This window comes from Macrotis lagotis, chromosome X, assembly GCF_037893015.1.
Source record: "Macrotis lagotis isolate mMagLag1 chromosome X, bilby.v1.9.chrom.fasta, whole genome shotgun sequence".
Classification (NCBI taxonomy): domain Eukaryota; kingdom Metazoa; phylum Chordata; class Mammalia; order Peramelemorphia; family Peramelidae; genus Macrotis; species Macrotis lagotis.
Genome location: NC_133666.1, coordinates 278,996,436 through 279,010,705, shown reverse-complemented (window position 1 = coordinate 279,010,705; position 14,270 = coordinate 278,996,436). Strand labels below are relative to the sequence as shown.

The following is a 14,270-nucleotide window of genomic DNA, read 5'->3' as shown; positions in this document are numbered from 1 at the left end:
CTTTTTATAGATAAGAAAACTGAGGCAGAGTTAAATGACTTGCCCAACCTCAGACACATAATAATTGCCTAGCTATGTGAATTTGGACAAGTCACTTGATCCCATTGCCTTAAATAAATTTAAAAAAAAGATCAGTCTAGAAAACCAGAACTGGAAAGATTAGTTTTGAAAAGTCACAAAGATCTATTGCCCAAGCAGTCTTCACAGCCCTCTGGCAGTCTGGTGAAGCTGATGGGCCCTTTTATGGGAATAATTTTTTTTAAATGTATACAATAAAACAGCTAGAATTCTAAAGGAAACCAATTGAAATAAATGTAATTTTTTTAAAGACTAAGTTCACAGATTTCAGGCTAAGAGTACCTAGTTTAATTGAACAACAGCCCTAAACTACTCATCTCCTTTGGTGGACCATTCCCCTTAAGATTCATAGGGACTTTCCCTCTGTATCTTAGTATACTGTACTGTCCTGAATTGGAAAACAAAGTGGGTACAGCCAATAGGTGTAATTGGAACATCAGTTTCTTCAGGGGATGGAGAAGACCATAATCTCAAATAGATAAGAGAAATTTCTTGTTCTAAATTTGGTTAACAGCACTCTTAATTCATTCTCCCAGAGAAGGGTGGGGTAGACTAGTGTCTGTTTTTGAATTTGAACTTTTACATACTTTCCTAAAGGGAAAAAAACTCTTTGTTTAGCTAGTTTTGGACACTAGAGCTTATTACTAGATAGTTTTAGATTGAAGATTTGTATTGGGGTGAAAATTAGAAATGACCATTTAAAGATCTTTTGATGGGCAAAGTACAGATGGGACATGATCTCCCTTGATCTTCACAGCAGAACAGAGATACAGAAAAGAACTTTTACTGTTACCTTTCTGGAAGGTATGGAAGCATATTAAAAGGAAAACTTGATTTTGGATCAACTGAAAATATTAGTAAACATTTTCTCCATCCTTTATGAAATTATAAGATAGCATACAGGAAGATTATGTACTATTTTTGCTATTCTTAGGGAGAATATTAGCTTTTTGCCTCCTAGGACTTTTGCGATGAAGGAAATAATTAGCTTCATTCATTTATAGATATTTGGAGGAAGGATAAGGAAAGGATGAGAGAAATCTTTGGGAACAACTTGAATTAAATAAGTTAAGTGCTTTTTGTTTTTTAGGTTTTTGCAAGGCAAATGGAGTTAAGTGGCTTGCCCAAGGCCACAGCTAGGTAATTATTAAGTGTTTGAGACTGGAATTGAACCCAGGTACTCCTGACTCCAGGGCTGGTGATTTATCCACTGCGCCACCTAGCCGCCCCAAGTTAAGTGTTATTTTTAAAAACTATTATGAAAATACTTCTGAGATTAACGTGTCCTTTTTCCAAGAATTATCTTACTATACAGATGGAGTAGACACAGAGTAAGTCTGTTTTCTGAAAGGAGCAGAGTAATAGTGCTGCTGTCTGAATTTATAGTATTTAGACAATCTTGACTTCCAATATGTATGTCAAGGTAAAAAAGAGGTAAGACATTGATTTGCATTGTCTATTTCCACAATAATGTTTTCCTAAAACAGACCAAATCATCCTGCATGCACCAGTTGCATCTTCCTTCCCTAGACTGTTACTGCTTTCCTGCATTCCTATGATCTATGCCTCCTCTGAATATGTTTACAAGTCACAGCAATTCACACTTCCCTATATAATTCTTTTTTTTTGGTGAGACAATGAGGTTAAGTGACTAGACCAAGGTCACATAGCTAGTAAGTATCAAGTATCTGGAGTTAGCTTTGAACTCAGGTCCTCCTGACTCCAGGGCTGGTGCTCTAGTCACTATACCACCTTCCTCATATGAATTTTTTTCAAAATTTATTTATTTTTATTTTTAGGTACCAAAATACAACTTGGACATATTTAGAGTAGAAAGTATGGATCTTGGTAAACATAAATATGAATGTGGCTAAAAACAACTGAATTGTTAACTCTTTTCTCTTTTTTTTTTAAAGATTTTATTTATTTTGAATTTTACAATTTTTCTCCTAATCTTGCTTCCCCCTCCCCCAGAAGGCAGTCTGTTAGTCTTTACATTGTTTCCATACTATACATTGATTTAAACTGAATGTGTTGAGAGAGAAATCATATCCTTAATAAGAAAAAATATATAAGAGGTAGCAAGATTACATAATAAGATAACTTTTTTTTTTAAATTAAAGGTAATGATCTTTGGTTTTTGTTTGAACTCCACAATTCTTTCTCTGGATGCAGATGGTATTTTCCATTGCAGATAGCCAAAAAATGTGCCCGACTGTTGCACTGATGGAATGAGCAAGTCTATTAAGGTTGATCATCACCCCCATGTTGCTGTTAGGGTGTACAGTGTTCTTCTGGTTCTGCTCATCTCACTCAGCATCAGTTCATGTAAATCTTTCCAGGCTTCCCTGAATTCCCATCCCTCCTGGTTTCTAATAGCACAATAGTGTTCCATGACATACATATACCATAGTTTGCTAATCCATTCCCCAATTAAAGGACATTCACTTAATTTCCATTTCTTTGCCACCACAAATAGGGCTGCTATGAATATTTTTGTATGTGATGTTTTTACCCTTTTTTCATCATCTCTTCAGAGTATAGACCCAGTAGTGGTATTGCTGGATCAAAGGAGTATGCACACTTTTCGTTGCTCTTTGGGCATAATTCCAAATTGCTCTCCAGAAAGGTTGGATGAGTTCACAGTTTCACCAACAATATATTGGTGTCCCAGATTTCCCACATCCCTCCCAACACTGATCATTGTCCTTTCTGGTCATATTGGTCAGTCTGAGAGATGTGAAGTGGTAAAGCATCAGAGATGCTTTAATTTGCATTTCTCTAATAAGTATAATTCTTAAAGAAGGTACTTAGTTGTTATATATCTCTCCTTTCTTACTCCTCTGCTATTTTATTGTTTAGTTGTTTCAGTTTCTGACCTGTTTGGGGGTATTCTTGGCAAGAATACTGAATAGTTTGCCATTTCCTTCTGTTCATTTTACAGATGAGGAACTGAAGCCAATAGTGTTAAGTGACTTGCCCAGGGTGACATAGCTAGTAAGTATCTGAGTTCAGATGAGTCTTCTTAACTCTAGGTCTGCTACTTTATACACTGTGCCATCATGCATTTTGGTGGTTCACAATCTCCACTCATTCTAATTACTAACCATATAGTAAAATCATATTGTTCACCTTCACTCTACAAGTATTGAACATCAATTCCATGATGGCAGGCATGTCCAGGTTCTGGATAGTGGATGATGCTCTAGAGATTTCCCAGTCACCAATAGAGTAAAACAAAACTGTATCCTTGCTCCCATGCTTTTTAACATGATGTTTTCAGCCATGTGATCAAACGCCTTCACTGAGGATGAACATGGCATCAGTCATCTACTGTACTGATGGCAAATTCTTCATCCTGAAAAGGCTACAAACCCAAAGTGGAGGGAGTATTGGTGCGTGATCTTTTGTTTGCAGATGATTGAATACTCAGTGCAACCTCTGAAGATGAGATGCAACAAAATATGGATCAATTCTTTGCTGTTTGTGCTAATTCTGGTCTAACAATTAACATCAAGAAAACACAGGTGCTCCATGAGCCAGCAATACACCATCCATATGTGGAACCACTGATTACAGCAAATGGAGAAGTTTTCAGTACTGTAGACAAGTTCACTTGGCAGTGTCCTTCCAAGGAGGTTCACTTATAATGTGGTTGATATTTGCATTGCCAGAGCTAATTCTGTATTTGGGAGACGCCAAAAGAAAGTATGGGAGAGAAGAGGTATTAGACTGACTACCAAACTGAAGGTCTACAAAACCTTTGTGCTGACCTCATTGCTGTATGCCTGTGAAACCTGAGCAGTCTACTAGCACCATGTCAGGAAAATTGAAACACTTCCATTTAAATTGTCTTAGGAAGATCTGAAGATTACCTGGCAGGAGAAGATACCAGACACTGAGGTTCTTTCTTATCTAAACTTCTTAGCATTACAACATTACTACAGAAAGTGCAACTACAATGGGCTGGACACATTGTTAGAATGCCAGAAGTACACTTGTCAAAAAAACTATTTTATGGAGAACTCATAAAGGGCTAGTGTTCACAAGGGGGTCAGAAGAAGAGATATCAAAGGGACAGCTAGTGGCACAGTGGATAGAGCACTGGAGTCAGGAGTAACTAAGTTCAAATCCTGCCTCAGACACTTAATAATTACCTAACTGTGTGGCCTTGGCCAAGTTACTTAACCCCATTGCCTTGCAAAAAAAAAAAAAAAAACAAACCTAAAAAAAAAAGAAGAGATATCAAGACTCATTGAAGAACTTTAGAATTAACTGTACAACATGGGAGACACTGGCAACAGGATCGCATAGCATGGCATGTCCTCATCAGTGAGTGGGCTGTATGCTATGAGGAAGGCAGAATTGAAGCAGCTCAAAGGAAATATGACATGTGTTAGAGTACACATGCACTATTTGTGCCCAACCTGTGGCAGAGCATTTCAAGTTTGTAGTGGTCTGATCAGCCACAGTTGGAGACATATTGTAATTTGTCTCAGACATAGTGATGTCATTTTGGTCTTCTTTGTTGACAAAGGACAAGAACCAACATGTTCTGAGTTTGTTTGCTTTCTAGGGTCAGAATTCTGGCTTTCCTCTTCCCCGTCTTTAATTTCTTATGTAGTCCAATACTAATGTGATCTTCTTTGAAAATGAAAGGCAAACCATTAGTCCAATGGATTTGGAAAATGGTTTTAATTCCCTAATAGAGATTATGATCTATTAGAGGAGATACTACAAAGATAGCATAAATGTAGGTCCCTAAAGCAGTACTGTATGCTCAAGTGGAGTAAACTCAAGACAAGAATGAAAAAGATAAAAGGAAACTTAGCCCAGAAACACTATATTAGGTCAATTTGAACAATGTCAATCTCTAGCAGAAAAATGAAGATAACACTAAAAGATAAAGGAAGGCCAGGGCAAGTGCAATGAAACACTTTTAATTCCAGATGACTGATGTTGAAATCCACTTAGAACTGAATGAAAGCTGGAGGACGTAGGTGAATAAAGTCATTACCCTTGGGCAATTTGATTGCTCTATCTTACAGACTTGCTTAAACATCTTGTTTTGGTTTTCTTTGGAAGGGAAAAGTTGAGAAGTGATTGTTTAGTTAAAAATAAATAAATGGAAATAACTTTTAATTCTTTTAACAGGATCTAGCAAAGGAAACTGGAGAACAGGAATAGTGTTCAAAGTTAAAAACCAGCAAATACAAATTTTGGTCTTAAATTCAACCACACTTGCAACAAAAAAGCTTGTTTTAAATTTGTGAAGCTGTAGGAAAATTACAAGTTGTTTAAATATTTCTGAAGTATACTTACCTCACAATAAAATGAGTTTTGTCAAAATATTTGATGAATTTACTTTGCAACATAGTGTGTTAAAATGAAATAAAGATAGGTTGTAGGAGATTTTGCAAAAACAAAGCTTACCTTTGAGTAATATTTGATAACCTCTAGTACCCAGAATCAAATTCTGCCTCAAAACTCACATGCAAATCTTAGCCCTCATGCAATAGCATCCAACTTTTTAAAAAATTAATTCAATGCAAGAAATATATGTATTTCATATGGTGATAAGCACTAGAGAAAAACAAAACAGAATCTAACCTCAAGAAACTTACAATCTATTGAAAGGCAATAACATGTACATAGAGAAGTAAACACTAAAAATGGAAGAAGTAGTTAAGAATTGGTTGTAAGAGTGAAGATTCTATAGAAGGGGGGACACCTTGACCTGATTTTTGAAAGGAGAAAAGGAAAGACAAATTCTGAGAAGGGATTGTATTATGTTTATGGGGTAGCATTAAAGAGAGTTTCGAGTTTGGCAAACAGGTAGGAGGTTGGGGCGGCTAGGTGGTGCAGTGGATAGAGCACTGGTCTTGGAGTCAGGAGTACCTGAGTTTAAATTCGGCCTCAGACACTTAATAATTACCTAGCTGTGTGGCCTTGGGCAAGTCACTTAACCCCATTGCCTTGAAAAATCTAAAAAAAAAACCAAAAAAAACAAAAAAACCAGGTAGGAGGCTAATTTGGTTAGAACAAAATATGTGTAGAGAAATAATATAAAATAAGACTGAGACAGATTGTGGTGATATTTCACCTGAGAGGTGATAAAAAACTACCTCAGGGTTTTGAGGTAAGTGAGTAACATGACCAGACCTGTACCTTAGAAAAATGATTTTGATAGGTTGTATGCTGAATAGATCAGAAAGGTGAAGAAACTCAAAGCAAAAAAATCGGTCTTATAAAATTTGATGTCTGCTGGGCTGTTAGTAGTAGAAAGGAAACAAACACCATGAAAGTACGTCTTCTTTATTAGTTCTACTTGCATACTAAAATGATGGGTCTGAACAAAAGCAGTATGGTAAATCCATTGCAAGACATCAGGCAGTAAGACAGAGAGTGCTTAGATTTGAATATCACTTTTGAACTCCTGTGACTCAGTTTCTGAATTTTAGCCTGCTCATTTATAAAAACATAATAGAATTTTCAACACCTTTATTGTGAAAGAAGCATATTGTAAACTTTATAAGCTAACATAGTGCTTTACAATCTGGTAGGTTAAAATGAAACAAAGAGGTTGCAGAAAATTTGCAAATGTGAAGTTTATCTATGAAGACTTTATAATTCATTTCAATACCTTGAATTCAATTCTGACTCTGAATACTCTTGTACAAATCATAGGAAAATCACGATAAATTCTGTTTAATCTCTCTAGAGTTTCTTTGCCCATATTTGTACAAATTGTGTATCTTTTAGGCTTTTTTTTATGTTTTCCAAACAATTCTTATTAAAACTAAAAATGTAATAGCAGAAATAAATTTGAATTCTGGGCTCCTGAACAAAAAAATTCCAGGGACTTGCTTTATGCTTATGCCAACCAAAACAAGACATTCTCTCCACACCCTTTGCTTTGGTACTTTCCAGTATAATGCAAGGGCTACTCTCAGGGTATTTTTTTTTTAGGTTTTTGCAAGGCAAATGGGGTTAAGTGGCTTGCCCAAGGCCACACAGCTAGGTAATGATTAAGGGTCTGAGGCCAGATTTGAACCCAGGCACTCCTGACTCCAAGGCCAGTGCTTTATCCACTATGTCACCTAGCTGCCCCGTCTCAGGGTATTTTTGCCAATGATTGGTTCTAGATCCTACAGATGTCCTAATTCCATCCCCAAATCAGCCTTCAGCAATAGATAATGCTGCTTAGGGCACTGAATAAAGGGTTCATTGGTTCCTGTCCTCTGATACTCAAGAAGTCAGATAATTATATCATTTGACAAGAAAGGTATGGGTGTAAAGTTTGGGAAGAAATTGATGACATTCAGGAGAACTAAGTTAAGGATTAAAACCTATGTTGAACAGAGTTGTACACGTGTAATCTATATCAGATTATTTGCTGTCAAGGGGAGGAGGAAAGGAAGAAAGTGAGAAAAATGTGGCACAAAAAATCTTAACAAAAAAATGAATGTTTATGTGTAACTGGGAAAAATAGTTAAAAAACCCTCTTTGAATCTGACCTTGGGGAAAGAGTGAAATCACAAGAGAGAATTGGTCTGAATCTTTTGTTATTTTTATTTATAATCTAGCATCAATTTCCCCATTCAAAATGGCTCTCCTCTTCTTCTAAGATATATAGCATTTTTTTGGTTTTGTTTTCCTATCCAAGTTTATTCTTAACTACTTAGTATATTGCAGAAAACAGTTTCCTACTTTTTCTTTCTCCTTGAGAATTGATTTCTAATATTCTGATCTTTTTTTTTTTGTCTCTGTATAATTTACGGTAAATCCATATAACCAGTCACTTCAGAGGTTCATTGCAGGGAAGCCCTTTTTTTAGACTCATTTGTTAATAAAGAGTTTTCTGTCCATGTTTATGAAGCCATCTTTGCTTTGTCATTTTACTCTTCCTCTTCTTCCTGTGGGGGTGTTTCTTCCTGTGACAAATATTTCCTTTTGCATTTTTCTTGTTCTTTTGCATTTTCATCCACGTCTTAAGAGTGTGATTATTTGGACTGACACAGTATTTTCGATGATGGACATAGAGACTACCAGAAAAAAATGGAGGGGAGAGAAGAGGAAGATTTTTAGGAAACATAATTGAAAACATAGAGTAATTATTACTCATATAACCTCCTCCCTTTAAATGTGTTCTCTAACCTTGAAGAGAGTATGAAAAAGGGTAAAAACATCACTTGTACAAAAATGTTCATAGCAGCTCTGTTTGTGGTGGCAAAGAAATGGAAACTGAGGGAATGTCCATCAACTGGGGAATGGCTTAACAAAGTGTGGTATATGTATGTGATGGAACACTATTGTTCTATTAGAAACCAGGAGGGATGGGAATTCAGGGAAGCCTGGAAAGATTTGCATGAACTGATGCTGAACAAGATAAGCAGAACCAGAAAAACACTATACACCCTAACAGCAACTTGAGGGCGATGATCAACCTTAATGGATGTGTTCATACCAACAGGGCAACAATAAGGCACATTTTTGGGATTTCTGCAATGGAGATATCTTTATCCTGAGAAAGAATTGTGGAGTTTGAACGAAGACCAAAGACTATTACCTTTAATTAAAAAAAAGTTGTCTTATTATGCAACTCTGCTATAGCTCATACTATATGTTTCTTCCTTAAGAATATGATTTCTCTCTCATCACATTCAACTTAGATCAATGCATACTATGGGAATGATGTAAAGACTAACGAACTGCCTTCTGTGGGAAGTGGGGGGAAGGAAGCAAGATTGGGGGGGGAATGGTAAAACTCAAAATAAATAAAACCTTAACAAAAATGTTTTCTCTAAGATTTGGTTTTATACAGCCAGAGTATAAGTTATGTTGTGACGTTCTCCTGCCTATGAATGAGACATAAGAATGAGAATATTGGCAGTTAAATGAGATGAGAAATGTAGTTCTTTCTCAGGTAATAGGGGATAAAGGTCTCTCCTTTATCTCAGAAATAAGCAGTGCATTGATTGGCACCTAGAAAAAATTGAGCTTGGGAGAAGCTTTGGGAGGAGTGCCCAAGGAGAGATTTTTAAGGAATGTCAAGGTCATCTGACTATTCAAATACCCTATAATAGCAAAAGTATCTTAGTATCTTGTTGTAGTCTTAGATACTAATATTTATTCTTTAAATATTCCTTCCCCAGAGAGCTCTGTAAGTATAACAGCTAGTCAGGTTTCCAGAAGGAGATAGAGAAATAAAAAAGATAATTGACATTTCTTGACCTCAGAGTCTCCCTTTCAGATTTTACTGATTCAGGTTCTATCTCTTCATTGATAGGTGGGATTAGAATTGTGAGGAAGCAAGAGTTTACCTAGTGCACTGCTGAATTTTTCAGATGAGGAAACTGAGACCCAGGGAGGTCAATGAGTTGTTCAAAGTCACTTAGTGGTAAAGTCAAGATTTAAACCCATGCTCTAACTCTACATCCAATGTTCTTGCAACAGTACCAAACCACTAGACATATTGTCAAGTCTTTCCTTGGCTATACTTGGGGAGCATGATTAACTCTTCTAGGAGAATAAAATACTTTTCATCATCTTAAGTATAAAGCAGCAGTTGAGAGGGGAGGAGCAGTGGAGGAAAGTAGATGTTGAGGGTAAGCTAGCAACAGAGATTTCAGTGAAGCCCTTCGTGTCTCTGAGAATCAAGGAAGTCACTTTCCCTTTGCCATGGACAGAGTTATCTTTTCCCAGCAATCTCAAGTCTAAAGGTTCGAATCCTCATTCTTCCATCCAGACAGTGAAGTTGAGAATGGGAGTTGGGAGGGTCAGTGACAGGTGGAAGCTCATTTTCCCCTCCAGTCTCAGTAGTACAAGCAATTTCTCTAGAAGAGCATTCTTGTTTTTGGTTTTTGGGGGTGGTCATTACTGTTTTTTGTTTTTTTTTTCTTTTCTGATGCATACTGTGTATTGGTGAATAAAGAACTGAGTTGTAACAGGTAAAGAATGTGAAGGTTATGTATTTTTAAATAGGTTAGAGATAGATGATAGAACATATTAATCCCTCTGTTTGCTTTGACATCATATGAAGCCTCATTGAAACTCACATGACAGCTGGTAGGTCACAAACTCCATCAGCTTTTTGAATATAACATCTTTTCACTTTTGCTAAAAGTCTTCTAGAAATCTGATGGGACACTTCTGTGCAACAGTTGGAGGCTACAGGAAGAATGGCTAAAAGAACAAAAGAAGAAGAATGTTCAAACTTTGTATCTCACTTGCCCCTTACCTGTTTCCAGTGGCAGTTTCCCTGAGTCTCATTTTTCCAACTTCTAAAATGAAGTGGTTGAAATAGAAGTCAGAGGTAACTGGAGAGGTATGAACTTTCAAAAATATTTTAATTATATTTCAATATAATTGGATTCCTTTTTAAACCCTATATACTTAATGCATTTAAAAATATTTTTCTGAGATAGGACCCATAGATTTCACCAAGTTTCAATGGGGTCCATGACACCCAAAAGGTTAGGAATCTCTAGACTATACAATCCCCGAGATCCTTTGCTAGTTCTCATGTTCTCTGAGTTGAATCCTAAAGATAGCGCAAAGGCAGTGCCAATTCAACCTTCATCAAACCACAAATATTTATTGAATTCTTGCTGGATATTATATTTGAAATAATTCATCTCTTTCCCTTAAGGACTTTACAACAAGTATTAATTTTTCCCCCAATTTCCACTGCTGCTGTATCCTTAATGTTTCTGGCAAGATCTCTCCATTTTGAGATTATGGGAAAATATATAGATCTAATCACCTATGCCTGAAGGCTATTTGGAGTTATAATAGATGTCGACATCCCATACTTTGTTTGGAGTTGATGTTCCAAGTTCCTTTAGGCAGCCCATAACTTATGCAACTTTATCTGTGACTACAAGGATGGTAGTGCTAAAGATGGAACAAGGGGAAAAACCAGAGGGGGAAAAAAACCACTGTTTCTAAAAAAGGGCATGCTTGGTGAGGGGGGAGACAAATTAACTATATTATTAGGTCAGAAATTATTATGCTCCTTTGTCAGACCTAGTAAGGCCAATTGTGTTTGTGTGGTTGAAATCAAGACCTATAGGATGAAAGATCTGTTATTCATCGAAATTCTGTTTTGTAACACTAAATCTCTTTGTAAATTGTGGTATGTGGGTGACAGTACAGTTGAATGTCATTGACATATTAATGTAAATTAATATGTTAATTAATATGTTGATATGTTATTGACATATTGTCAATTAATATGGATCTGGCATTGATTATGCCACCAGGAAACCTGAAGGCATTAGAGGTCAGTGTGGATGATACTGGGGTATATATTCCTTTAAACCAGTACATCTGCTTCCCCTCAGCTTTCTGCAATCTGATTTCCAGGCCCACCACTCTACTGAAAACTCTCTTGCAAAAATTGTTAATCATTTCCAATTTGTCAAATCCAAAATCCTCTGTTTAATTGACTTAAACTTTTGGTAGCCTTGGATTCAACCATTTCCTCTTTCTTGATAGTTTATTTCCTTTGTTTCCATGAACCCAGTCTCTTCTTAGTCAACTATTCCTTGATCATTTCCTTCCTAGGTTCATTAAATGTCTAATCATGGACTGGGCCTAACTCAGTTAGGTTTCTTGGTAATTTATGTTTGATAGGGAACTGACATGAGGCACTCATGGGTAATTCAATAATTAAAAAAAAAAAGGTTTACTTAGCATGGAAATTATAAAGCACTTACCTTAAATAGAGATGCCTACCGCACCCTACTCCAAATGTGGAAATGCATTGGCCAACAGGAAAGAGTAGGCCATCAAACATTTACCTAGTCTGAAAGTACCTGATTCCAAATTATCATTGCTTGGGACCACCAGGAACCTGCATGAACCTTATTTGGTTCCCAGGGATGATCAAATCTTGGGGACAACTTCCTGTTCTAGTTAGAATTAGCCTAATGGAGACTTCTCAGGTAGAGCCAACATGGCAGCATGAAGCTGCCATGATCCCCAAGCTTTTCCCTATACAACACTAAATAAAGCCTCTACAAAAACATTAAAGCCATAGATTCACAAAAAAAAAAAAAAAGACAGGATTGAAACAAGTTGTCAACTGTACACTTTATAGAGATTCTTCAGTGAAGGTTTGTACCTGAAGCCCAGCCAGGTGGGAAAGTGGGAAAGCTGTGGGAGGCTTTTAGCCACAATGCAATCTGGGTCCAGACAGCTTGACAACAACATGAGTCCTGGCAGCTAGATAGCAAGCCAGCAGGGAGATTCCCAACCCCAAACAAATTCTGAACCCTGGGAACACTGGGGCAAAAGTCAGGACTGGATTGGGAAACAAACCTCTGCTTAGGCAGAACCTGGACATAAAGCAGGAAACATCTGGGTTGCATAGGCAACATCTTGGCCAACAATAAGCCAGGGATCAATCCCTAGCCCCAGCATAAAAAGTTTGGGTCTTTACTCCCTATATACCAGGAACAGAGTTCAAACAATCAAAATGAGCAAAAAAGCTAAAAGAGTGCTAACCATAGAGAGGTACTATGCAGATAAATATGAAAACAATGCCACCTTGGAAGAAGAAAACAATGACAAATTACCTACAGGGGAAGCAAAGGAGTCTATGAATTGAACTCAAATCCAAAAGCTCATAGAAGAACTTAAAAAATAATTTAAAAGCCAAAGAAATGAGGAAGAAGAAAAATGGAAAAAAGAAATAAGAGCCATGCAGAAAAATTATGAAAAATTGAAAGAAATCAACTCTTTTAAAAGTAAAAATAACCAACTGGAAAAAGAATGTAACTATTCAAAAATAAAATTGACCAACTGGAAAAGAAATGCAACTCATCTAAAACTCAAATGACCAACTAGAAAAGGAATGCAACTCAGCAAAAAAGTAAAATTAACCATCTGGAAAAGGAAACATAAAAGCTAACTGAAGAAAATAAAACTCTAAAAATCAGAATTGGGACAAGGTTCCATCAAAGTAAAAAGGCTGCAAAAAAATTGAAGAAAATGCAAACTACCTTTTACAAAAACAAACAACCTGGGGAATAGATCCATAAGAGATAATTTAAGAATTGTTGGACTACTAGAAAGCCTAGATCAAAAAAAGAACTTGGAAAATATCAGAGAAAGCTGTCCAAATATACTAGAGCAAGAAGACAAAATAGCATTGAAAGAATACACAGAGCTCCAGAAAGAGACCCCAGGATTAAAACTCCAAACTCTATCACAGTCTAATTCCAGAATTCTCAGCTAAAGGAGAAAATACTACAAGCAGCAAAAAAGAAGTTATTTAAATACAAAGTACAAAGGAAACACAATCAGACTTCACAGGACTTATTAACTTCAACATTAAAGGACCAGAAGACGTGGAATACCATATTTCGGAGGGCAAAGGATCTAGGATTATAACCAAGAATTTATTGCCCTGAAAAATTCAGTATATTCTGTCAGGGAAAAAGATGGATTTTTCAAAAAAAAACCAGAGGACTTCCAAAATTTCCTGATAAAAAGACTAGAACTAAACAGACATTGCAATGTCCAAATGCAAGACTTAAGAGATGCATAAAAAAGGTAAACAGAAAGGGGAAAAAATACAAAACAAATGTTAGACAAGAACATTTTATTGTATACAACCCTATAAGGGAAAATATAACACTTCTAACTCTTGAGAATTGTATTTCTCTTAGGATAGTTAAAGGGTTGAATATAGCTGAAGAGATTGGATTTAGAGGATATGGATATGGTTGGTTCTTGTTATTCATTGAAGAGGACCAAGATGATATCACTGTGTTTGAGATAAATAGCCCAGGTGAAAAGCTGAGGTGCTTACTCTAAACTAATATGTCTTGTTTCCTTTGACCTATTTTAATTCTGTCTTGCTCATAGAGGTTAGATACCTCTGATGAGGGTATCTTATGATGGAAGGTCCTGAGTCAGTGTCTCCCATATCTTATAACCAATTGTAAAACTCTTAGGAGAGACCTTCAGAGTGTCCCAGTACTTACAGTAGTTAGAGACTCTATAGTTATACTCTATACTATATACTCTATATTTAACTAAATCAGAAGTGACCTAACTTTACAAGTACCATAGGGGCAGAGGGTAGAAAGCTACTTAGAAAGGTTGGACATAAAGAGATTAAGAAATGATTTTATCTTAATCCCTATTTTAGTTAAGGAGGGATTAAGTACCATGGTTGGGGA

The 14,270-nt window shown here is 36.3% G+C and overlaps 1 protein-coding gene across 1 annotated transcript in view; it reads right to left on the bottom strand.

The window, feature by feature from the left end:
- Positions 1–1,154: 1,154 nt before the first annotated feature.
- The window catches only part of CCL28 (C-C motif chemokine ligand 28), a 32,338-nt gene continuing 19,222 nt past the window's right edge, over positions 1,155–14,270 (bottom strand). The window contains exons 2-3 of the mRNA XM_074208568.1: positions 10,137–10,263; positions 1,155–8,123 (exon numbers count right to left, since the gene is read on the bottom strand). Coding sequence (XP_074064669.1) covers positions 7,925–8,123; positions 10,137–10,263 — 326 coding nt within the window. The 3' untranslated portion in view covers positions 1,155–7,924. The remainder of the gene's footprint in view (positions 8,124–10,136; positions 10,264–14,270) is intronic.